General features: G+C 53.0%; 1 protein-coding gene across 1 annotated transcript in view; it reads right to left on the bottom strand.

The window, feature by feature from the left end:
* Positions 1-26,345, bottom strand: part of IGF2R (insulin like growth factor 2 receptor) — a 98,832-nt gene that overhangs the window by 44,880 nt on the left and 27,607 nt on the right. Inside the window, exons 3-13 of the mRNA XM_054595553.1 lie at positions 25,312-25,439; positions 23,440-23,538; positions 18,966-19,098; positions 16,362-16,491; positions 14,633-14,738; positions 11,896-12,058; positions 11,607-11,778; positions 10,677-10,780; positions 5,396-5,560; positions 2,311-2,451; positions 1,077-1,220 (exon numbers count right to left, since the gene is read on the bottom strand). Of these exons, the coding sequence (XP_054451528.1) occupies positions 1,077-1,220; positions 2,311-2,451; positions 5,396-5,560; positions 10,677-10,780; positions 11,607-11,778; positions 11,896-12,058; positions 14,633-14,738; positions 16,362-16,491; positions 18,966-19,098; positions 23,440-23,538; positions 25,312-25,439 (1,485 nt within the window). The remainder of the gene's footprint in view (positions 1-1,076; positions 1,221-2,310; positions 2,452-5,395; positions 5,561-10,676; positions 10,781-11,606; positions 11,779-11,895; positions 12,059-14,632; positions 14,739-16,361; positions 16,492-18,965; positions 19,099-23,439; positions 23,539-25,311; positions 25,440-26,345) is intronic.

Consider the following 26,345-nt stretch of genomic DNA (forward strand, 5'->3'; position numbering starts at 1 on the left):
AAACATACAGGAAGAAATAGAGGTTACACTAAATAAAGAAAAATGTACAGGGAACCAACAGTGGAGAGGATGAGGCTGAGAATCAAATCAACGATTTGGAACATAAAGTAGGAAAAAGCATCCAATCACAACAGCCTGAAGGAAAAAGAAAAAATAAAAACAAGGATAGTATAAGGAGCCTCTGGGACAACTTTAAATGTTCCAACATCTGAATCACAGGGGTGCCATGCGGAGAAGAGGAAGAGCAGGAAATTGAAAACTTATTTGAAAAAATAGTGAAGGAAAATTCCCCTAAATTGGTGAAGGAAATAGACAAGTCCAGGAAGGACAGAGAGTCCCAAACAAGATGGACCCAAAGAGGAACACCCCAAGACACATCATTAAAATGCCAAAGGTTAAAAACGAAGAGAGACTCTTAAGAGCAACAGCAAGAGAAAAGGAGACAGTCCCCTACAAAGGTGTGCCCATACGACTATCAGCTGATCTCCCAAAAGAAATTTTGCAGGCAAGAAGCAACTGGCAAGAAGTATTCAAAGTCATGAAAGAGAAGGACCTACATCCAAGATTATTCTTCCAGCAAAGCTATCATTTAGAATTGAAGGGCAGATAAAGTGCTTCCCAGATGAGGTAAAGCTAAAGGAGTTCATCATCACCAAGCCATTTTTATATGAAATGTTAAAGGGACTTAATAAAGAAAAAGATCAAAATTATGAACGTTAAAATGGCAACAAATTCACAACTATCAACAAACAACTGAATCTAAAAAAAACAAACTAAGCAAACAACCAGAACAGGATGAGAGTCATAGATATGAAGATCATATGGAGGGTTGTCAGCTGAGAGGGGAAAAGGGGAGAATGGGGGGGGAAACTGCAGGGATAAAGAAGCATAAATGGTAGGAACAAAAGAGACAGGGGGGTGTCAAAAACAGTACAGGAAATGGAGAAGCCAAAGAACTTACATGCACAACCCATGGACGTGAACTAAGTGGGGGTGCGGAGGACAGGGTAAAGGGGGAAAAACTGAGACGACTGAAATAGCATAATCAATAACATATTTAAAAAATAAATGTTTACCTGGCTTGCATATAAGTGTTATATTAGTTTGTATTTTCTTGTTATCACCACAAACATCGCCATCTGAATAAGAGAGTTGAATGTTCCCTTTCTGTTTTGTGGGAGAGGAAGTAAATTTGCCCAGATTTTTAATTTCATTTTTAACTGGAAAAAAAGAAAGGAGAGAAAAACAGAGACATGATTAAAAATGACAATGACACAAAGAGGTACCAACAACCCGGCACAGCCCGGCGGGCATGCTACAGCCCCCGCTCAGCCTGCCGGCCGGCCCGGCCCACATGGCCTGTGAGGTTTTCTCGAGTAACAAGTTTGGCCGGGTGGTGGCAGCCACCTCCAGGCTTAGCAGCAAAGTGCGAGAAGGAAAGACGGCCTCCTCCAGCCCACAGGAGGCGGGACGGCCAGCATGCACGTCCTCCCATCCCGGGAAGTTAATACCACTCCCTGTTCTGGGGGCCCCAGCTCCCTCGAGACGCGGGGCTTGTAAAAGCACAAAGGCCAGAGGGTGTCCCAAGAACAAAGCCGAAACTAACAAAGCCTGTTTAGCGAGCCAAGAAGGCGACCACTTAATTCTTGGTTCAGCTGACTTTTCTATGAGGTTTGAAACCCCACTCAGGCCCTTCTTAAATAAAGGCTCGGGAAGACACAGCACTAGTCTGAATGGGGGGGGATTCCGGAAGCCCATGGCCTTTACAACGCCTTACTCCGTGCTTGTGAGAGATCTGAATTACTCCCCCTACCTCTCATTTTCAACGTGAGTCTTAAGTGACAACTAGCGGGCTACATGTGTCCACCAAACCGAGCCGTCTCCAAGGGACAACTCCCGACCAACGCAACCACGGCAGAAGGAACGGAAGGGGACGGTGTTCTCAGACGAAGGCTACAATGTCAGATTCTTGTCGCCTTACCCCATAACTTTTGAACAACTCCAGGCAGTATAAAGCTTTTACAATATCAAAGCCCGTTTTACACAAGTCCCAGCAATGTTGTCCCTAACCAAGTGTTTTCCAACAAAGTGCTCTCCGTCCCCTGCCCCAGTGTTCACCCACATCAGAAGACTGTGGCCAGCTGCAGGCCCCGCACGGTCTTCATCCTAGACTGCACTGGGTATTACCGACGGTTGAGTCATTGTTTTCTTTACCATCCCTTATCTGCTGAATGCAGAGAGCGCGGCTGAGCGAATCCACAGGGAGGCGGTCCAACCCCCCAGATCGGCCCAGCTCCAGGCAGCACTCACCCACGGAGCACGCGGCCGCGTCCTCGGCGCAGCCCCTGGCCTTGCCATCCTGCAGCAGCCTGTGGCAGATGTTAATGAAGAAATGCTTCTTCTCTGTTCCCTTCTGGCTGCCATCCACGGCTTCCCAATTCTGTTCTGGTTCTGTTAAAAAATAAATAAATAAAGGATCCTTGAGCCGAAGTGACGGTTTCTGAGTCACACCGTGAAGGATGAGTGAGTGGAAGGGAAAAGCTAGAAGCTCACCAAGCGTGTGGCCGCAAAGCCCCAGGCAGCCGCAGTCCTGGACCGGGCGGCGACAGGCACGGCCACTCCCCGAGGGGCTCAGGCTTTCCACTTTGCGACAGGGATAAGCCACCCCCACAGTCTCTTAGAAAAGTAGGCATGGCAGGGGGACACACAAACAGGGAAACTCTCCCAAGCCCCGAAGCATGAAATCAGAAACCAAAATGCCAGTCCGGACGCCGGCCGGGCCGTTGGGGGCATGCCCTTCGTCAGCCCGCCCGGACGGCCTGTGCGGCTCCCAGCAACCGGCCCCCTCGGCGGCGCAGCCGGCCACGGCAGGGCAGGCTCAGTGCCACCGAGGACGCGCAGGAGCTGTGCGGGCCCTGGACTCGAGACAGCTCACTAACCAGTCCCAGAGGAACAGAAACGGGTCAAAACACTACGCCAGGCCGAGGGCGGGCCTGCCGAGCGCTGAGGGCAAGAGAGCAAAGGGTCGTCCCGCAAGGCGGACCAGCCCATTGACCGTGGCCCAGGGAATGAAGGAAGGCTGTTTAAAGAAGGGCATACAGCCCTGACTTTACGGCTAGGGTGTGGCGCGGCTGGTTAGGCATCGCTCTGCAAAGCAAAAGGTTGCCGGTTCAATTCCCGGTCAGAGTACACGCCTGGGTTGTGGATTCAGTCCCCAGGCCCCCATCCCCAGTCGGGGAGCACAGGAGAGGGAACCACTCGATCTTCCCCTCTCACATCAGTGTTTCTCTCCTTTCTTTTGTCCTCCCTTCCTTCTAAAAATAAATAGGTAAAATCTTTAAAAGAGGGGAAGGTATGTTGTGAAGCTATGCCTCTCACAGGCTGGAGGCCGGGTGTCGAAGGTGCTGCTACAATCATGTCGGCAGAGTGCCACCCCGTGCCACTAGCCTGGAGGCACCTGCAAGGGCCGCGCAAACAAACAGGACAAACGCCGCCCCGGAGGTCTGGGGGAGAGCAGAGTGGCCTGCCAAGCTGTGCAGCAGGAGGGCGTTTCTGGTGAGCGGGAGAGAACTCCAGCTCTCTCCGCAGAGCGTCCTTAGAGTGGGGTGGGGCCAGGGCAGTGGGGGAGGCTGCCTAAAGGGATGAGGGTGCCCCACCCCGCCGCAGACCCCAGGCTGGGTCGTGCACAGCTCTGTTTTTTGGGAAAGGTTGGAGAGCAGGATCTAATGTCCCCGCCGAGTTTACTGCAGAGAAACTGAGGCCTGGAGAAGGTAGTAAACCTGCCCAAATGACACAGCTGGACCCAGCCACACCAGTCTTCCACCCGCTCTGCGCTCGGGGCGCGCAGTCTTCCCACTCCGCAGAAAGCCGGTCTCCTCGGGAGCACGCAGAGCTAGCTGGGGCACCGCTGCCGGCTGCTGAATGGGCCCCGGAATACGAAGCACAAAGAACGTCCACTTCCGGGCCCCGAGTTCAAAGGAAAGCTCTGCAGCACTCTCTAAAGGGGGACTTCCTCCCAGGATTCTACACTCCAAGCCGGACAGGACTCGGGACACGAGTTCCTGTCACGGCCAGCTGCTCTGACGTCAGGCAACCTGTTCTCTCTGTCGCGGATATTATCTCCACCTCACGGATGCAGCGGGCTTCTCAACACACACCAAAGGCCAGGGCTGCTGAAAAGATAAAGCTAGAAATTCCCCAAACTAGATTCGGTTATCCCTGTGGGAGCCCCATTCGAATCATCCGGTCTTCTCTGGCCCTGGACTGTACAGCCCACGGGCGCAGATCACGCGTGTCAGGTTTGCCAGCGGGTCCCCACACGCAGTCCGTGCTTGCGTATCACCAATGCTCAACAGGCCCTTGTGCAGCAAATGAACACATCGGCCTCACGCGGCGAGCCTTCACCCAGGGCCCAGCCTCCGTGACGACCCCCCCCCGCGCCCCGACACCACGCCGCACAGTGTCCCAGGGGCTCCCACGCGCGTCCGCCCGGCAGCGTCAAAGACTCGGGGGCTGGAGAGGGAATGCCGACCCCACTGTGGAGACGGGAGAGGAGACGGTGGGTGAGTCAAAGAGGAAAGCACACAGTCCAAGGCAGGAACTGACGACCCAGCCGCCAACCTTCATGCCAAGCCCTCTACCCTCTGAGCTGACAATCCACGTGTTCAATGGGAATCCTGCCTACCTACAATGTATTTAAAAATTTTTTTCATTCAGGTATAACTGATCTATAACACTGTAACATTGTATTCACTTCAGGTGTACCACATGACGACTTGCTACGTGCATATATTGTGAAATGGCCACCACAATAAACTTAGTTTTTAACATCCATCGCCACACAGAGATAGGGGTGTGTGCGGGGGTGGCGGAGGGGGCGGGGGGGGGCGTAGAGGGAGAGAGATGGGATCTTGTAAGATCTACTCCCTTAGCAACGAAAGTTTAATTTAAAAACAAAAAAGTGTCTAGTGACATAGCACAAGGCCTGGCACACAGTAGGCACTTAAAATCAGCTCAAAAGACTCCACATAGAAAATGGTGATGCCAGCCACAAATTCAGATATTCTGCCTCCTGATTCGCCATCATTTTTGTTTTTTTCCTTTTCAGAGAGAGGGGAAGGGAGGGAAAAAAGAGAGGGAGAGAAACATCGATCGGTTGCGTCTCCCATGTGCCATGCCCAGGGGCTAAATCTGCAACCCAGGAGTGTGCCCGACCGGGGGCCGAGCCAGGGCCCAGGCATGCTGCTCCGTGAGATGGGAGAGAAAGGCCACGCTCCGAGGGGCTGACAAAGGAGACAGGAACAACGTTTCCGAACACATTCATGGGGAAGGAGGAAAGAAAATGTTCCCACAAACACGCATGAGGGAGAGACCGACCCAGGCGCAGGAGCCGTACCTGAGTGCCGGGCCAGGGCAGACAGGTCGTACCGCTTCTTGCCGTCGGTGACGCTGCACAGGAGGTCCTCCTTCTCTTTGACACAGGCATACTTCGTGTCCCACGTGAAAAAGTAGGTGCAGTCTACCTCCCCGGTGAACACAGGAGCTCCTCTCCCGCCGTTACCTGTGCAATTCGAAAAGGGAAAATAAAACACTCTGCGATGGGACCAAGCCCAGGAACGTCCAAGGAGCAGGAAAGCAGCAGCGAACAGGACACCAAGGCAATACACGTAGTTAAGCAAACTCCAGTCCCAAATGCCGGAGATCAGAGGATCAGAGATTAGAGGGGCTTCCGCTGAGTTTCAGATCATCCTAAATCCCTCAAGGCAGGCCAGTGTCCCTTTCATCTTGGTAGCCGGTCTCCATAAGACTCCAGGCTGTTTACAACACTCTCAATGGGGACGTGAAACAAGTGCCAAAGAGGACTGGGCAGCCACCAGGCAGCGCTCTGCAGCCCACAGACTGTGGTCAGCCTCCCGCCGCGCTGGGTCAGACCAGAGAGTCACCAAGAAGGAGTCAGAGGCCAGAGCTCTAGTCCCAGGAGGGCCCCTGGCTTCATGATGTCACTGTGAGAACAAGTTCCCTGGGCTCACCCTGAAAATGAAAGTGAGAGCACGCTCATTTCTACTGTCGCTGCCAGCTGACGCGCGCGGCGGTCCACGCACCTGAGCCCGGTCACAGGCACACCTCCAGGAGGCGCCAGCACCCTTCACTCCCGGGGCTCCAATGGGCCCACGTCTCCTGGCCCCCTGCCTCGAAGGGGCCCCACGGGGTTCCCGGCTGCGATCCCCCACAGGTCAGCTCTGCGCAGAAAGCCGGCTCCTCCTGGGTCACTCCCCAAGGCCACGCAGCCTGGGCTGCAGCGAGCTTGGAGACTGTCCCCCTTACTGGCACCCTCTCTTCGCCAGCACATGACTCCCCACCCCCCACCGACGGTTTAACAATTCTCCCTGGACCTCCCAGGATCTCCTCTCTTGAGGTTTCATGCCCCGAAGTGCACAATGTTCTCCAGGAAAGAGAAGTAGTATTTTGTACCAAGGGCAAGTAATGTTTCCATTGCAATTTCTATTAAGCATATAAACACGGTAATCACCAAGCCCTGCGCTGAGCGTGAGCTGAGCCAGGCCCTCGGCGAGTGTCTTCGGGGGCTGCGTGGGGGCTACCTGCAGAAACAGGCTCTAGTTTAAGTGCTTTATAAAAACTGGCATACTTCAGCCTAAAAACTGTATGGCACAGTTACAAGTTTAGCCCCATTTAGTAGATGCAGGGTGGCTAAATAACTTGCCTATGGTTTCATAGCTAGAAAGCAGAGGAGCCAGGAATCAAATCCAGATGGTGCAGCCCCACAGCCAGGCCCTAAGTACAGGCAGAGCTTCCTCACACTGCTGCGGGCACCGCTCCTTTTTCTAAAGTGTTTCACACCGTCCTCTTTAAGAAGGGCTGCTCCCGGCTTCCTTCCTGACAGCCCCGCACCCCCCTGCTCTCCCCCCCTCCCCCCACCCCCCTGCTGGCCAGGACCACTGCCGCTCCAGGGTGAGGGAGCGCAAGGCCCCCTTGCCCCTTTTCCCACCCACGTGGTTCAGACAGTCGACTCCTACTGGCATCTTATTTCGCTCTTTGGAAAAGATCTCTATTTCTGCACACTTGAAGCCTTCGCTGTGTTTGTCTTTCACCAGATGAGTTGGCAAACGATTACATAAGGCTAGAGAGGCTTCCAGCACCCATCCCCACCTCGGAGCTGGTTGTGCGTCTGAAACTTACTCATGGTGTATGGGGAGTGTCAATTTTATCACCAGTGGGGTGCAGCTTATCTGTCTTATTTCATTTCTCCAACAATTGCAGGAGACAGTACCACTCCCCTCTACCAGACCACACTGGTTTGTTTAGGAACACAGCAGGCTTTGCCTTCAGGACCACTATTCTGGGGGCCGATGGTGCCCAGCCGTCAGCAGGATTAATGTTTGATTCCGGCATCTCTCTGTCAATCACACAGTCCTCAAAGCTCCAGCCTGGAGCTCCTGCCTCCGTGGCCCTCTCCCCGCACGCCACTTGCGTGGCTTCCGGGGACGTGAACTCCACGTCTGGGGGAGGGAGAAGTGGGTTCTCCCCAGGAGCACCAAGGAGCTCCCCGGCTGAGTAGCGGCAGCACACCCACCCCCTCCTCCATCCCTCTGTGGCAAAGGCAGTGCTACCTACTCACCGCACGGGTTTAACCGTCCCTCTGGGCTCACAGCCAAGCTACATTTCCAGCCTCCCTGTCTTGGAGGTTGGCCCATGCCACTTAGTTCTGGCCTGTGAAAAAGAACTGCTGCTCCCCTCCTGCAAAGTTCCTGGAGGCCAAGCCTACAGGACAGCAGCAGCCCACGGGGGAAAGGTCCCCGAGTGGTCGCCTGGAGCAGGGCCCCCGCCTCCAGCCCCCACAGTGGCTAAAGGAACTGTAGAAGATAAACCTTTAATGTAACAAGCCACTTAAATTTCTGTGTTTCTTACTAGCCTCTCCTAATAAGTCACTCTTCCCCCCAAAATGATCTGATGCCCTTATTTGAAAATAATAAGATGTCACATTACAGAAAACTAGGGAAAAGTTATTGGAACAAATGGCTAAAACTATATTACGGCTAAAAGAATAAATTTACAAACGTTGTGTCTTGAAATGCATGAACCAAGATTCATAACCATACACAATTCCTGAAGATGCAACTTAAACTATCAACCACATTACAGACACAGCCAATTAGCACCTGTTCGCATACAAAAACACATTGTTACGTTTATACATAAACACAGAACCCACCAAAGGATTTCCTCTAAAAACTCCAGATTTCAATTTGGACAAAACAATAAAAGATAAATTTTACAGTCTATAGAGCCTGCTCCAAAGTTTGAAGTACTTCAGTCAGAGCTGGGAGGAGCCTTAAATACTTTTTACAGTCCACGTCCAGCCGAGAGCAGGTTTAGCCTCCCCAACAAAGGTGACACTTCGTCAGGTCACCTTGTCCCCATCCTACTAAAAACAGCCCAGCTAAGAACCGAGTTTGCAGCATTAGGGCATTGTTGTTAATTCTCCCAAATCGGAGTCAGGGTGGAACATTATGTCCCATCGGTGACATATGGTTTATATGAAGCAAGTTTGGTAAAACGCGAATCATCATTAACGGAGTGGCAGGGACAGACGTTTTCATTGCAATGTTCCTTCTACTGGTGTGTTTGAAAATATTTTGTAATAAAGTAAAAGAGAAAGAGGCAGCCTTCTGCGGTCCCTCACACCTCGCTCCTGTGGCCCGGGGGCCCCAGCTCTTCCCGGCGCGGCCCCGGCCATGCGTCCTTCCCAACCTCCTCCCCATCTGCTGGGATCTTCCAGACCGTTCCTGGTGGTCCCCCGCGTGAGACCGGCACACTCACAACGATCTCAGCCAAGTCGTTTATAAAAACCCCACAGCAGAGCAGGGCCGAGAGGTACTGAGCTCGGGGAGGGAGGCTGGGTCTCAGGCGTCGCCCTGCAGCAGGGCGGGCGGGCGGCCGGCAGGGGGCCCAGGAGGCCCTGCTGCGGAAGGAGAGGGCAGGCTGCGGGCCTGAAAGCCTGGGGACACCACGCGCAACAAGCCCGCGCCTTTCCTAGGGACAGGGAGACGGAGTAGCGGGGGTATCCTTCAAAGAGGGTCTCCTAGAAACCTGGGAGGGGTGAGGAGGATGGAAAAAAGGGCCTGGGGAAAGGCAGGATGACTCTCTCACCAGAGGGAGGCGCAAGCAAAGGCCACACCCACATCAAGAGTCTTGTCACCCGGCTGCCAGAGTCCCTGGGACATCACACTCACTTCTAGATAATGTCAACTCCCTTATAGGACACAGGAGCCTTTCATGAGGTGGCTCCACCCTCCCATCGAGGGCCACCTGCAGCTACGTTCTAAATGCCTACCCTGGACCTGCTCGTGGCTGCCCACACACGTGCCTCGGCCCGAGCTGCCCCCGCTGCCGTGAAGACAGCTGCCCACAGCCACCCCGCTCCTCCCGCGGCCACCTCCCCCCTTCACTGCCTCAGTGCCAGGGCCGCCCCGAGCCCAGGTCCGGGCCCCGGGGCCTCCCTCCCGGTGAACACCAGGCGGTGGCCCTTCCCAGCAGCCCTGGGCCGGCCCACGTCACCCCGCTCCCCCATCGCACGCTTCCCTCTCTCTGCTTCTCGTCTGTGAACACCTGGCGAGCTCGGTCGTCATGGCAGCCACAGGTCTCAGGGGGTCCAAGCATGCAGGTACTAACAAAACGTGTGTGAAATGACTCCACTGAGAACACACAAGTTACAAAAGGGCCAGCCACGGGCTCCAAAGCCAGCCTGCAGCACGCGGGGAGCTGGGAGGCTGCCAGGCCCCACGGAGCAGCGGGAACCAAGGGCAGAGGAGGGAGCGGGAGGAAGGGGGCGTTGGGGCTGAAGGCCTGCCCATCTTCTCTCCAGGCAGCTCACTGGCGCTCGGCCCTGCTCACACCACCCACAGACACACGCCCGTGGAGTCCAGGCCGCGCTGCACACAGCCGCCTCTCCCAGGCCCTGCAGTGAGCCGTGCTGAAACCTGCCCGTGACCCGAGGGTCAAAGCCCTGCCACCCCACACAAACAGTACGCAGGGCAGGGAGCCGCTGCGGGTATAGCCGCCATGTGTGCTCGTGCGACTGTATGGCGGTGACAAGGCCCGACTTAGGAGACACTCGGGGACACCACCTGGAGGTCCGAAGAACGAAGACAGGACAGCTCCCTGACAATGATGGATCCTATCCCCTCTCTGCAGATGCAAGCGGGATCTAGGACCCTTTTGAAACAGCAGGGCCATCTTGACTTCAAGGAAGAGTCTCCTAGTCACTCAGAAAAACCAAAACGCAGCCTCGACCATGAGGCCACTACCTTCAAGGGTCGTCTTAAAACTTTGTTTGCAAAAGCAAAGTGGCGTTTGCAGCTGCCTGGAGTTGGAGCACAGACCCACCTTGCTGGGCCTGTAAACGCTTTGGTGTGAGCCACAGTTCAGGACAGAAACGCCGTCTAGAGCCGGCCCAGGGCTGGCCCGCGCCCAAAGCAAACAGAGCGCAGGGGAAAATGGAAACAGGATGTGTGTGTGGTTGGCTGGGCACCCCTACCTCGTCTGGGGACGGGAGGGGGCCACGCCCGAAGCGGCCGTGTGACTGCTCCGTTCAGCATTCCACTCCCAGGAACACCCGCGCCCCACGGCGCTGGGTAAACGCCCCGGGGCGCACTCACCCGCAGTCTCGTTGCACTCGAAGTTGATGACGCTCACGCGCTGGAAGCCTGAGCTGCACTCGTCCCCTCCGACATAGATCAAGGTGAGGTCCCCGTCGGAGTACCTGGATTTTTGTGATACACAGACGTGCGTGTTGGGCCGAACCGAAACAGACACTCACGTTTTTAAACATCTCTACATTAAGCCCTGTGCATACCATCGACGGATCATTACAGACACAGCACAGCTCGCTCTCGCCAGCTGGGGAAAACATCTAAAGGAAATGAGTTGCAAATGTGCCGGCTTATCGTCCTCTTACTTCAAAGTAATAATGGGCTGCGAGAAGGGGCTGAGGGTTTTGCTGGGAGCATGACGGCTCCCCTGCTCTCCTTTTTGGATTTTGTACAAAATAAATAAAGGCCAAGCAGCACACAGTGGCCGCCATACACACAGTCTTACCTGAGTGACCCTGGACAATCCTTATTTTCAGAGAACTACATTTTCATAATGCTTTTGTGACGATAACCACTCCATTAAGGGTCAGGAGAATCGCACTGAATTCATGTTCTCAGTTGTTTAAAACTTTTTAAGTGATGTTAATGGCATTTCAGACTCTCAAACGGCCAGAGAAAAATGTAAAGCTCGGAAAAATAAATTTTAAAATACAAAAGCCACATCAACTGTACACTAATAACTCTCCTACGGTACAGTTCCTTCCAAACAATGGGTCGTAAAGCAGGCGGATTTAACAGAAGCAGTCTTATTGTCAAGCCAGGAAAAACATCCCACTGTTTGGTGACAGAAGGCCCCATGCCGGAGCCGCAGGCGCGCCGGCCTCCCTGGCCGCTGGGCTTCGGGAAGACGGAGGAGGAAGAGGACAGGGAAGTTGGTTACATTTTACAAGAACAGACACAATGCACTTGAAAAGTACAGAAAAGCTGTTTACACACCGAAGAGTTTGGTTCTGGAATTTTCCTGCCACTTTGACTTGAGCAAAATCAGGCTTTTTCGCTTGGCAAACCACAGCCTGTTTCCCATTGCAGACCTTTGAGTCTGCTTCAATTTCTCCACAGATATTCAAATAAAACATATATTCCTTTCCATCTGCAGAATAGTAATGACCTACAGAAAAGGGAACAAAGAAAAGAGGCCTTGTCACCTTCGTAGTGTTAAGAAAGGGACACAGGACCTCCTTCAACCTGAATTCCTGGCGGGACCTCGGCCCGCGGCAGCGCTCACCCGGGTCCTGCCTGAGTGGCTGGAGGTCGATGGCGATGTCGTGCTGCTCGCTGCTCAGGAAGCAGTTGCTGCTCTCCAAATAGTCCCTGTGGCAGGCGTACTCAGTGACCCACTCAACCTCGTAGCGGCAGTTGGATTTAGCCGTGAGCTTGGGAATAGTGCCCTGTCAGGAACGGTTCAAAAGATATAAAATTAAATTTTGAAAATGCAGTTCCAATGCAGGTTTCCATGGTTCTGAAAAGCTTCAAAGTAAAACTGTTGGGTTTTTACACTGTTCTGCTCCTGTTTTTGAACCCTAACTGCCCTTAACGTATTGCCATTATCTGACTCCAATCACTCGCCGTTTCTGGTCACTTGCAGAGTCACACTCAAGCTTCAGCCGGGGGACCGCCCTGAACTCCACGTCATCTGGCACCCACGACCTCGGCAAGCAGCCGCAACCTGTGAGGGGTGTGCGGGCCGTGCATGCCCTTCAGTCAGAAGTGCTGCGGAGCCTGGGCCAGGTGACTCCTGGGCTGAGCGGGACTTACTGTGCGTGTGAGCGTCTAGGGAGACGGCCCTTCGCCCCCTTCCTGCAACTGCCGAAGGGGTGCCGGGCCCACCTCCCCTGCCACCTGCCCCTGTCCTGGGAGGAGCACAGCCTCCGTCACCACCCTGGACGCTGCCGAGCGTCGCCCCGCCCGGGAGCCTTTGCTGTGCCCGCGGTATGGAGGCCGTGAGGTCACGGCTCCTGGAGGGCAGTGTCGGCTCCTGGAGGGCAGTGTCGTCTCTAACCACCGCTGGGAGAAGCGGCTGCAGCTCTCAGTGTCCGGCACGGCCGCGCTGCTTCCCAGCACTGTCCCCCTGTGTATGTTTACCCAGCGCCTGTTACGTGCCAGGCACAAGTCCTCAGCGCTGAGTTTGCAAACACAGGTCATGTGATAAATAGGCTGCGAAGCTGCAAGTCCGGCTCCGACTGTCTGACTCAAAACCGGCGCTGCAGCCACTCGGGGCTCAGGAAGGTCGGGCGTCTGGTGACGGGTTGCCGAGCACCAAACGAGAGCAGTCGGACACAAAGGCCACACAGTGTACGGCTCACTTACACAAGATGTCCAGAAAAGGCAAGTCCACAGAGACAGAACGCAGACCGCGGCTGCCAGGGCAGGGCGGTGCTGGGGAGGGGGCAGCCGCACGAGGGTTCTTGTTGGGGGATGGAAATGCTTGGACCTTAGATGGTGGCGGTGGCTGCCTGAGTCTGTTAATATACTAATAGCCGTTAAACTGCCTTAAAACGGGTGAACTTCACTTTCTAAATTCAATAAAGTTTTTTAAAAAAAGATTCATGTGACAAGGTAAATGTTTATGAAAATCCCAGCTCCTAAAAGTATTCGATGAGCCAGCGTAAATTCTTAAATAAACTTTCCAGTATTAAAGTATCATGTGTAACCCCAGTTCTGCCCGGGAAACAGATAAGTGGGAACGGCGCCCTTCGCCAGCCGCCGGCCAGCCCCTGCGCGGGCACCACCAAGCACCGCGCATCCCAGGGAGAGCGCAGCGGGGGGGGGGGGGGGGAGGCACCCCTCCGCTACACCGTGCGCCTGTCAGACAATTCTCGCTGAAGGTGGGACACGTTTAGATGAGAAAGGGATACACTGCCAGCTGAGAACATCTTGTCAGGCTGAAAAGATTGCCATTCACACGTGTAGGTGCAATTGTAAGGTATAAACCAATCTCCTTCAATGCCCCCGTTGGAACCAACGCCGAGCACTGCTCAGCCGGTCGGGCCTTCAGTGAGCTGCCACCATGGGCCCTGGGAGTCCAGGGACACAAAATGGAAAGCTGGCTGGGGCTAAACTTTTGTCCCCGTAGCCCAGCACACAAAACAGGCCAGCAGCCAGCCCGAAACCAGAGTGAATTCCACATTGTTTGGGAGGAGGGGCAGTATGGCTCCCCAGCAAAAGAATTCCACTCCTAGTTCACCCTCTTAGAAGCGAAGCCCATTCAAGGAAAGCCCTACCCTTTCTCTCTAGGGATGTCTCCCTGCCACCAGCACCCACATCTGCTCACACACTTCTCCGCCACACGTGCACGCAGCACCACTGGGCCGTGGCCAAGGACAACTCAGGCCGCTGCTGCCCTCGAGGAGTTCGCAGCTGTGTGAGACCGTGCACACAGCCAGAGGGAGCGCCGCCGAGCCGGGGAGGGGCCGCACCCCCCCCTGGAAGCCCGCCTCCTGGCCACGGTCCTCCTCCACTGGGACCCCCAACGGCCTCACGGGCCTGCGCGGTTTCTGTGGGGTGTGCACACCATCTGTACTTCTCGTTTCCTAACTGTGTTTCTGTAAACCCATTAGCTACTTTCACCTTGCTTCGTCCTAAAACAGCAGCCATGAAATCAGGGTTTGGGGATGTACTGAGGATTTTTCCAATATCCATTCAAATCAGCATTAACTAGGACAATTTTGCAAACCTGTCCACAAGCCAATGGAAGTCATCTCCCACAACATGAGAACAAAACACCATCCTACACTGATATCCAGAGGTCCCCACAGGGGGGCTGAGAAAAAGCAAAGAGCAGGCTGTCTGCCGGTAGCCTCCCCGTGCGGCCGAGTCCACGCTGGGGAGCACGTCTTCACGGACAGTCCACGTAGCCCGGTGCCTGCTCCCAGCCCAGGGCCCCGCCCCAACCCCAGCTTGTGCTCCCAGGCAGCCCGAGCTACCGTGTGCCGCTGAGAAGTCATGGAAGATGAGCCACTCACCTCCCTGCGCTCTGACGGGCAGACAAATGTAATGGTCACCGCCGGGCTGTGACCGTCACAGAAGTCCAGCTTCCCCGCCTCTTCTTTAACGTAAGTCAGGACAAGCCTGGGTGACACAAGGAGAGAACAGTGTTCCAAAAGTATCAGTGGCATTCAAATGTATCTGGTGCCCTGAGCATTCACTGGGGGACAGGGGAACAGAAGAAAGGTTAAAATGTAAAAGAAGCCACATACAACACTTCATTTCCCCTTGAAAGAAGTAACCATTTAAAAGTAAACTTCAGTAAGTGCTATTTTCTTTAAAAAAATAAATGAAATGATCAATGTGTAAATTTAAATACTAAGAAAAGCTGTTTGAGTAAAACAAAAAACATGTCATAAATACTCTAACAAAACAAAACACAGCCGAGCAGGTCACACACTGTACGGCCACTCCCTCTCCAAACTACAACTTCTGAGTACAAGCCAGAGACGCCCTGTTCACCTGAAGGCAGCGGAGCGTGCGGGCCCCTGCGGCCCCCTCCCGCAGCCGTGGTGGGAGGGCCTGGGGCCGCTGCGGGCGTGAGGGCCAGGGCGCACACAGGCCCTGCCTCCTCTCTGCAGTCAGCTCCGCTTTCGTCAATGCCCGCGTTTTACCAAGTCCTCCGGTGTGAAAATCACCCATTTGTCACTCGGGACAACATTATGGGCTACATTGTGACTCGCCCCTCCCCCAAATGCCTGTTGAAGACCTAACCCCAGCACCTCAGCCATGTGACAGTGTTTGGTGATAAGGCCTTTAAAGAGGAGACAAAGTAAAGGGAAGGTCACCAGGTGGGCCTGAACCAGATGCGGCAGGGGTCCTGGTAAGAAGAGGAGATTAGGGTACACATGCGTGACGAAGCCCGTGTGAGGACACGGGGAGGAGACAGCCATCGACAAGCCAAGGAGAGGGGCTCGGGGGAGCCAGCCCCGCAGGCACCGCGGACTTCAGGCCTCAGCGCTGCCAGCAGGTCGCTGCTGCTGCTGCGGCCGCCCCGTCTGCGGTCTGTCCTGCACAGCAGCCCTGGCAAACCGACACACACACAGAAACCTCCCAAACCCTTTAAGTGTCAGGTGTGCACCAGTGTCTTCCGTGGACCATCTATGACCGTGGCGTGGACGTGCCTCTGGCTCCGGACCAGAGCACCCACGAGGCATCCGTCAAAGGCCCTGCCACCGGAAGACCATCTAGAGTCTTGGCCCCAGTTCAGGCCATGGTCACGTGTGGACCCACCAGAAGAGCATCTCCCTGCCAAGTGAGGTACTATGGCAGGAGGAGAGCGTGCGTAACCAGCAGGTCTGTCGTGAGGGATGGAGCGCCCGGCCCCGAAACCCGGGGGCCGCAGTGTCCCACAGGAAGCAGGCTGTGCACCCTGGAAGGAAGCCAGCGAACGGCCCTTCCTGCCACTCGCCCTCCAGGACGTTGCCTGTAAAGAACTGATAACCATGGACACAGAGTCAACTCCACAGGTGACCTGCCATGGCCAGTGCATTAGGATGCACCTTCAGTAGCTGTCAATACATGTACGGCTGGATCCCGATACACATTTTTACAGCTCGAAGAGACAAGCGATTAGAAAGTCATCGAGACAGCCTAGGTGACTCACGGCAAAGACTAGTGACTTTGCAAGCATCATTTCGCAAGTGTTATCGTGCAACACACTGGAGAGCCTGCTGAGGATGACAACAACGCCAAGGGCGCACTCACCTGTCCTTGCTCACCAACTTCAGCCCCTCCTTGGGCTGGCCGACGTCGAAGGCCTGGCCCCCTCGCACCAGGCAGGCGGCGGTGCCTGCGGGACAGGCACGCAGCTGCGGACTTGAGTCCCGCAGTGAGTCTGTAAAACATTACACAGGACGTTCACTGATTATGCGTCAGGAGCGGCAGTCACATACAACCGTAGGCCTGGGGTCCCTTTAAAAAAAATGGTCAAATTTTTCAAAGTCTTCCTAAGCAACATAAGGTAGACGTTCAGAAATAAAAAAAGAAGTAGAACCACATTCCATTCTGAGGTCTGGGACAGCCAGTGACCTGTCTGAATGTTAAGAAACGAGCAAAGCACCCCCCACCTGCAGGGCTGCGGGCAGGTGTGGGGAGAAGGAATGCAAGGCGCTCGCTCCGCACCTGGTACATAAGAGGCACCCTACACACAGGGGCTGCTATGTTCGCTGAAGGCAAGGAATGTCCGCCCCCTCCCAGAGACACACTAACTTCAGCATTGCCCCCTTTCAATCTATAAACAGACTAGAAAACACCGGGACTCCAGGGATTTGTGTGAAGACAAGCAGGTTCGAGAAAGAACCCACAAGTGCCTCTGGGTTCAAACCCGAGACCCACCACTGACTTCTGGTACCACTTTGGTCTAAGCACACCGCTCTCCCTGCCCGAGCACCACCTCCCAGGTCAAGGGGGGTTAAGGGAAAGAACACACTGAACGTGCCTAGACCAACGCCCAGACTCCGCAGACTGCTGGCCATGAGGCCAGCGTCTCCCCACGGCGCACCCGCCACGTGGCGCTGCTAAGCCCATCACCCAGGACACTGACACTGCACTCACATGCGTGGGGTTTCCTTTCTAGGCACCTGCTTCCACTGGACCGTAAGCTCGAGAAGAGCAGGCCCTTCCTTTGGTCAAGTAATTCAGTGCCTAAAGGGGTGCACGGCTCTTCACAGGGGTCCCCAATGGATGGGTAAGTGTCACCTGACTTGGGCCGTAATTAAAGCCTTGTCATCTAAGGCGGTGGGGGCGGGGCGGGGGGGCCCGCATCTTCCCCAGTCCGCTGTGAGGAGCCACCAGAAGATGAGAGAACCTTTAGGTCTCGAGCCTGTATCATGCAATCGCGCTACCGGGCGGTATCGGGCCACGCTGAGTACCGGCTGTGCCGTGGGGTCCTCGCCCTCAGGGATGCGTGACGGGCGGACCGCCTGGGTCCCTGGAGACAAAATGCGAGGCCACGGCCCTCAGGGTGCCCCGTTAGACAGAGAACAGGAAAGCTACAACTGCCCATGAGGTTTTACGGTCACTTTCAAATAGTCTGAGGCTCAGAGCAGTTCCCTGGGGCTGGAGAACATCTGGGCAGAGGCTGGGAAAGCTCTGGCATAAATCAAAGCTCCTGAAAATTCAACTCAAACTGCCAGTGAATTGGAAAGAAAAGAACTCTTTAAGAATACACCCAGTGAACGCAAATAATCCTCAAAATGATTTTAAAAAACCAACAGGAATCTCAATGTTTTCTAATTCAAAATGGTATATTATTTCAGAATTCAATAACCTACATGACTCTTCAATTTCATAGTCAAATTTGAGTTATAGGCGCATTTAAAACAAAGACTTTGTCTGTCTACCTTTTCCCAAAAGAATAACACCAGCTGTCCTTTGAGAGAGCCCGACACACAAATCTAAAATGATCACGGGTCGCTCCTGGTGAACAACGTGTGTGGCAGATTCACTTTTCAGAGCTATTTGGAAATAATAAGCCCAGGGGTCCACTTTGCATCAAGCTGTGCCTCGCGGATGTGCACAATGTAAAGGACAGCTGCACGCTAACACTCACGTCCTCACCGCCCCGCAATCCCCTCACGGCCTGACTTTATTTTTTACAGTTTCTTCCAAACTCTTCTGAGGCCCAAGTCCCACAAACTGTGTGATAAACAAGAATGTAAGGAAAACAGAAAACAGTGACTTCTTCATTAGCTCGTCACAAGCAGCTCACAGTTGTGGCACATCCGCCGCCGGCGGAGCAGCACGGCCAGGCCTGGCCTGAGAACCAGCAGCCCTCAGCCCCGAGGGACGGCGAGCCAGCGTCCCGCGGCCGCGGGCAAACAGGCAGGGGCTCACCGAGTCTTGTCACAGCCCTTCCAGGCGACAGTCACGCACAGCCTCGGGGGATTCCGCAGACACCCAAGCTCCCCACCCCCTTCAGAGCCCCAGCCCGGCTCCCTCGGCCTCCCAAGGACCCTGACGCCCGTTTGCGCCGGCGTGCCCTCCGCAGCCCACACCCCGGCTCAGCCCATTCTCCCCCATCCCACTGGAAATAAGAGTTACTTGAGAATCTTGAAACCCAGAGAGTCTGGCAGAGAGAACACACCGCACAGACCAACAGTTTGGAGGGAATCTGCAATGGAATCAGAACTTCCGGGGGGTCAAGGGGTAGGGTGGGCACTGAGAACATCTGCTGGGATAAAAGCTTTCTCAGAAGGCCTCACGGCAACATGACTATCCAAGCAGGTGAACACAGGCGGAAGAGCAAAGACGTGGAAGCACACTAAGAAACCCTTCGCCACCCACGCCCACGCCCCCCAGGACTCAGACCTATGTCTCTACAAACGTTGATGAACAGAGAAGACTCCGGGTCTGAGTCATCCACCAAGTAAGCACCGCTGATCTTGATGAGTGGGTTTAAATCATGTTTCTTGAACTCTCCATCGAATGCATAGCACGGCACCTAGAAGGGAGCAGAGAACAGTGAGTCTTCAACACACCTTCTCAGGGCTGGTGGCTCAGGAAAGCCTACCACGAACGCCACGTGACACCAGGGTCCACCCCCTTAGGATCACTTCAGTACTGTCCTGTCCAAACCGCCAGTCTCTGGCCTGCAACAGTCACTTTTAACTGGTCCCTGCTTCCAGATGACAGGCCCCTCCAACCTGCGGCCCACATCCCCGCAACCGACAGATCACCCTTCTAAGACTACATCAGGTCGCATCACTCTCTGCCCAAACCCACGCTGAGAACAAAGTCCCCTCCCACCTCACGGACCACTGCACACGGCCTCCTGGCCTCCAGGTGCGGCTCAGCCCCCGCAGCTCCATGCGCCCTCTACCCAGAACGCGCCTCCCAGGGATCCACGCGGCTCACTCTAATCCGAGCTCAGGTCTCGGACGAGCCACCGCCTGCACGGGGAGGCCTTCCCAGCGCCCCGGCTTAAAGCAGCGCTCTCTCCTCCTGCCATGCCGTGCCTGCCTGCCTCCTTTGTCTCCCCAGCACTGCTGTGTGTTGCCAGCCGCTGCCACAGGTGGGCTTGTCCACATCCTCCCAGAGTGCCTGCTCCCTGAGGACAAGGGCCTCATCTCTGCTGTGGCCCTTGGAAAGGCTTAGGACAATGCCCACAACCCAACGTCTGTTCAGTAACACGGAAGACAAATTCCTCCTCCGGGCATCTAACCCCCCCTTACGGGATTCTAATTTGTGACCACTCTCTCGTCTCTATGAACTAATGGCCCCTTATTTTTAAAATGTCAAGGAACCCATTAGAGTTGGCAAGATCCTGTGCTTTAACAGCTCCACCTATTTCTGAACGCGAGGCGACCAAGCCCACAGGTGTGCCCGAGACCAATCAAGGCCCTTGGCACCCAGATCCCACCTCCTACTGCTCCACCTTTATGTGAAACACCCCTGTGAGTCTTATTTCCCAAGTAATGCGCTGCATTGGTCTAATCGCCTGTGCAAAGAAACATTCTAGAAACTCACAGTCCCTGCAATCATTCTAGAGTGGTTGGTTTCATCACTTTCCTAAAATTCTTTTAGATTGATACTATTCACATGCAGGTCCACTTACAAAGGTTAACTGCTTAATATTCAGCTTTTATTTTCTTCTGAGAAAGATGCTATCAAACCTACAGGAACTCTCAAACCCACTGACCTTGTCCCCGGCCTGTTTTCCGAGATTTCACGGAGAGCTAATGCAGCGAATCAACAACGTTCATCTCCACCCAGGCCCAGGGACACGTGGCCGCAATCCAGCCAGACCCTTAAAGCAAAGTCTGCTGTGGCCTGTAACGCTGATCACAGATCCCGCTGACACCGGAGGAGGCTGGCACATTTGGTCTGGGGAGGGCCCGGCCGGCACGGAGCCAGGGAGGTCCGAGGCCGGACGCCAAGCCTCAGGCTCCATCCCACAGAAAGGCTACCCCCACAATGCCGCAAAGAAGTCGTCTAAGCTAAAATCAAGGCATCCCCGCAGGCCGAGCCTGGGTTCCAGCGGAAGAAGCCGCAGCGTGCTCACTGCTGCAAGCCTGAAGCTGGTCGTTCCCCAGAAGGTAACGCGGAACCACAGACTCCAGGGAGGTTTGGGCTGACAGGTCAGACTGGGAGACGAGGCACCTCTCCAGCTACAAAATGAAAGCCTAAGAACAAAAAGGGAGCAGCTGGCCCACGCTGGAGGGAAAGAAAAACGGGCCACGTCTGAAAGTACTCATAGTTCTGCACTCGCTCCAGTCCACAAGGGGCTCGAGGGATTCCAGTAAGCACGGCGCTCAGACACCCCGCGCGAGGCAGCCAGCCACCTCTGGCCGGCTCCCCAGGCCAGGAAGGAATTACAGACACGCCCAGCACTGCGCCCGCAGAGCTGGAGAGCGCCTCGGAAAGCAGTCCAGGCTCCGGGGGAGTCCTCCCACTTCCTGCTCCATGGAGCAGAGCAACGGAGACGTTCATGAGAGCAGGAAGGCACCAGCCCGCCGGGGGGCTGCCCGCTCCGCGCTCCCCGCACCGAGTCGGCCTTGTGAGTGCTGTGTGCCAGTCATGTTTATGCAACTCTGGGGCGCTCCGACTTTTCTGCGTCTCCAGGAGTGCTACAGGAGAGGACAGACGTCCATGAGGCATTAAAGAAATGGTCTGAAACCCCCTGCCAGAATCCACTGCACAGGCATGAGAGCAGTGACAAGGCAACACTAACAAAAGAAACGAGGAGACAAAAGAAATAAGGTGTGGATGTTGTGAGGACGCCAAACGTAAACCGAGTCTGGATTTTTTTTTAAAAAGAAATACCATTTTACAAGTACATAAAACACTTAACATAATTTTTGAAGTTCTACCATAGCCTACAAGGTGTAATCAAATCCTGCTGAAGACAGAAAAGGGAATGTGCTTTATTAGGGTCGCTAACGATGACAGCAAGGCCATTGCTGCAGCCACGTGCTCTTCAGTTCTTTCCATCTGATGTGCCTGCACCCGAGGCAGAGAGCGATCCAGGCCATAAGCAGGGCTATGCCCTCCACACCTCTGTCCATGGGCTCTGGGCAGCAAGGAGCCTGGCAAAACGTGATGGAATTCCTAGTGCTTAGCCCACGACAGGCCCGCACTAAGTGGGAAATGAATGACTGCAGCCCCAGCAGCCAACCAGACCCAGAGATGATCAGAGAGCAAGCCGCACCATTTCTCATGCATCATTAGATCAACTTCTAAGAAATATTAAGTGTCACTGTTTTGAGAAAAACATTACCTCCCCCGTTCCACCCCAAAAGACCAATTTAGTACAGGGCACACTTCTCCTGTAAAGGGCCATAGAGTAAAAATTTCAGGCTTTACAAGTCACGTAGGTCTCTGCTGTGTATTCTTCTTCATCTTTTTACAATCCTATAAAAATGCAAAGACCATTCTTAGTTCTAAGGCTGAACAAACAGACGGGGGGCAGGGCCTGGCCTGCGGGCTGTAGTTTCTGACTTCTGACCTACAACACGAAGCAAAGAGAAAACAAACTGCTCTTTCTTCCTTTCTTCAGTTTGGAAAGCCATTCTTCCCAAAGTGACAGGAGACACAACTGCAAATTCAGCAAAGCGAGGGAAGAGGATTCGCTGTTAAAGCAGGAGCACAGGCATCGTCGTCAGCCTAGAGCGCTGGGGCTACCAAGGGCCACCCGTGGGCCCGGAGCGAACGGAGGTCCCCGGGGGAGCGGAAGGCCACGCCTGCAGCTCTTAGAGGCTTTCCTGCCACTAACCGGATGTCGGCAGTTTACCCTTCATCTGAAACGTGAAGCTTACATTCCACACCGTCTCCTGAAGGGCGGTGTCATTCCTTTGGGCCGTATTTCTTCTCACGCTGCCAACTCTGAGCACTGAGCATTCCTCACGCTTCCCCCCCCCGCACCCCTCAGAGGCAGCAGCCTGCCTCCTCCCCTCACAAGTCAGACGGCCGTGTCCCTTACAGACTGCCACACACGAAAGACCTATGACCGTTTGTTATCTGTCATCTCGCCTGGCTTCCCTTTTTAAAAACTAATGGACCTCTTTTTGCCCTTCTTAAATGACACTGTAGCCAGCCAGCCATGGAAACAACCCCCACTGGTCAGTTCCTAGCTCCTGAGGCTTCGATCTTGATCCTTCAGAACCAAAAACTAATCGTAAAAAAGAGAATAACAACCCACAAGGACTGCGGTCCCCGTGAGCACAGGAAAGCACGTGAGAGGCCCGGGAGGGGGAGCGGGGAGTCGGGTCGGGGGAGTGCCAGCCGCTGCCCGCTCTCCTCCAGGGCCAGGGAGGGCCACACGGCGGGGCCAGCCACAGGGGCTCTAGACTAGGGAGCAGGATACCTTGTGGGTCACCAAGAGTGACTTGACTGCACACCACAGAAAGAACAGAAGGAACGCTAATAGTCACCCAGTCTCTGAGAAGGGCTGGCAAAGAGTCGGTGGGCTCCGGGCCCCTGGCCTGGACTCCCCATCCAGAAGCCGCCCCAAAGCTGTGGGGACAGCACCTTTAGGCAGAGTGAATTCACTGAGCCCCCACTCAACCGTGCCACTTAGTGGCTGCGCTGCACACACCAGAAAACCAAGAACTAACTCGCCTTACGTGGGGGGGGGGGGGCCATTCTATTTTGATCGCACCCTGAGATATTTTAAGTGCCTTGTCCTAAAAGAGAACCACACAGAACAATTTTAACAATTAAAGCACACGGTATCTCTGCTCAAATGGAGCTTGAAAGCTAAAAAGGATTTCCACCCCAGTATTTCAAATCTTCAGGGTCCCCGAATGTACTTCACAAGCATGTAACCTTGCAGGTCCCTTGTTACCTCTTTATTAGCTTTAAACGTGTTCTTCTTGCAGGCTGCTGTGGTCCTCCACTCAAAGTAGTGCACACAGTCTGCTGCAGTTACAAATTCAGGAGTTCCCTAGTAAAAATAAATTAGAAGTTACCATACTGCATATTGTAAAGTTTTCTTCAAAGTTAAAACCAGTAAATGAAAATTTTAAAAGTAGCAACAAGGGGCAGCTGGGAGAATGCAACCATTTAGTTCAACAAAGTCATTATGAAGCTCCCAAACCCAAAAATTCTGAGACAAAAGCTTCATGAAATCATGCCGGAATTTTGGAATAATCGGGCCAAAACTGTTCTACTGCCCCAGCTATGCAAGTACAGTAAACTCATGGGAAGTAACCCTCCGAGCCCCATCCTCTCACACGCCAAATGTTCTCTCCACCAAATGCCAACAAAATCAAAGCCAGAAAATGTGACCTCATGCTTCCTGTAAGTGAGGGAGGAGGCCCACCCAAGCCCTACACCAGCCTCGCTTCAGACACGCCCCCCGCCCCCACCCAGGGTTGACTCCAAACTGAACCACAACTTGGCTGGGCGATGCCTGACACAGCGGGAATTTACACTCCTGTGTGCAAATCTGGAGTGCTTCACAATTCTGCTGCTTTTATGGTACACAAAGAATTCCTGAAGGAAATCAGTTACTATTAAAACAGCATCGAGCTTATCCCATAATGTAGACTTCCATACTTTATAGCACTGCAAACAAACTTTTCCCCAAGGTTTCAACATGGACAACACAGTGCAAATGACAAGCTGGTCCACACTTAACAAATTACGTTCTACCTGTGAAGTTCTTGAGATGAGACTTTATGGGCCTGAGTGTACAACAGTCACAGCAAATTCTAAAATAGTATCTTACAGCAATGTGGTGGCCACATGAGTGTCACTCGCCCTGATTTTTCTAAATTCTTGGGTTCCTACTCTGATTAGAGAACATTCATAGGCTCTGTGTACAAACTGCTTTTCATAAAAGCCAGCAATTATTTGCTGCCAGTCCCTTTCTAAATGCTAAAGATTAAAATGTAAAAACCACATGCAATATGCAGAGTACAAGAACAAATCACACTTTAAACAATTATGTCCCCCGTAAACACCAGTAACTCCCCAAAAGGTTGGGAACCCCATGACCCACAGGCGAACACTTCTCCTAGATCAGTGACTTGCAACCTTTTACATCTCATGGCAAGCATAAACTAATTACTACAACTCAGTAGCACACTAAAAAATATTTTTTTCACCAGTCTGACCCAAAAATATATATATAATTTTGATTCATTCACACCGGATGGCTATTGTTGGGTTGGCTGTTGTTAGTTTTCCATTTGACAATCTGAGGGAAAAGAGGTCAGTGCTCCCTGACTAAATAGTGAGGTACCGCACATTTTAAAAACTCTGTGGGCACACCGATTGCAAACTGCTGCCCTAAACAGATGGCTGTCTCTCCAATTTAATGTAAATGAGAAAAGAAAAAAATTTTTTTCAATAAATACATTGCTCTAAAAACTCTCATACTAAAATGCTGAGAGAAGGGATTTTAGAAAGAAAATAAAATTATGCCTGCAATAAACATTAAACAGTGCTTTGAGTTCAAACACATTACTCACTTTGATTTATAGTTTTATACAGGATGTGGATCAAGTTTCACTTAAAAGTGGTTTACTACAGACTTATGACTTTTTCCTTATTGGCTCTTAATGGTGATGGTGACTTGGTTGGGGCTTTTGTTTACCTGTTTGTGTTTTCCATTTTTTTCACTTACTCCTCTAACAATACGGCAAGAGCTGGACGCCCCAGGGGGCAAGCATTTTACCAAAAGGAGTGTTACAGAGTAACTCTGCAGACTCACCAAGGTTTTCCCACACAGGAAGGTGATACTACTCTGGACTTTGTGATTCGGGCTCGGCTTCACATCACAGGCCACTGTTGTGTTGAATTCCAGAAGTGTTCTGGTTGAGCTTTTCAAAAGAGAGTCACCTATTTGGAAAGGAAAGCACATGAACAAGCTATAAAATATTCATAACCATAAAGCTGTTTTCCAGCATAAGCAAATTAAAAGAGGCACTATAATTCAACCAAAAGTTAGAAACTTACAAACTATCCTTTCCCAAGAATTCGGCATCTCAGGAATGGCATCCCGTCCGCCCCAGACACATTACACGGGTTCTACCTTTCATCCGCCATATTCAGTGCACCTCAAAGTTCTATTACTTCTGCCTCCATTTCAAATCCATCCACACCTCTCCATGTCTGCGCGCACTAAACCCGCCGCCATTTCTCACCGGCACCCCAGTGCTGGCTGAATGGGGCCCCTCACTCTGTTCTGGGCTGGCCCCTCACCATCCCCAACTCCGCCCATCTCGCACCAGTGTGATCATCAGAAACACTGGGGTGGCCAAAAAGTGTGTGTGGTTCTTTCCGTAAAATAAAAGGCACATTTTCCATTTTCACCAATAACTTTATGGATTTAGATATTTTCAGTATGCCGGCTATCTCCTGTGTGGTATAATATTAACTGTTCTCAATTAAGGTCTTGATTTGATCACTATCAATTTCAACTGGTCCACCCGAGGGTGGAGCATCATCCAGCAAGAAATCTCCAGCACGAAACTTCACAAACCACTTCTAACACTTTTGATCAGTCACAGCACCATCTCCATACACTGCACAAATTTTTTTTTGTATTTTTACCTTTCTTGAAATAATAAAGCCTAATATGCAAAAAAGGGGGCATATTTTCTTCCATCTTCAATGTTAAAGTGGCTACAGAAAAATTCTGCAATTTTAGTAAATTTATTTTAAACACAACAGTTATCACAGCTGCCACAATAAATACAATCTAACAAAATTGTTTCAAGTGACATTAAAGACAACCAAGCATTA

The sequence above is a fragment of the Pteronotus mesoamericanus genome, unplaced genomic scaffold (assembly GCF_021234165.1).
Source record: "Pteronotus mesoamericanus isolate MK-2021 breed Mesoamerican mustached bat unplaced genomic scaffold, CSHL_Meso_final contig_134, whole genome shotgun sequence".
Lineage (NCBI taxonomy): Eukaryota > Metazoa > Chordata > Mammalia > Chiroptera > Mormoopidae > Pteronotus > Pteronotus mesoamericanus.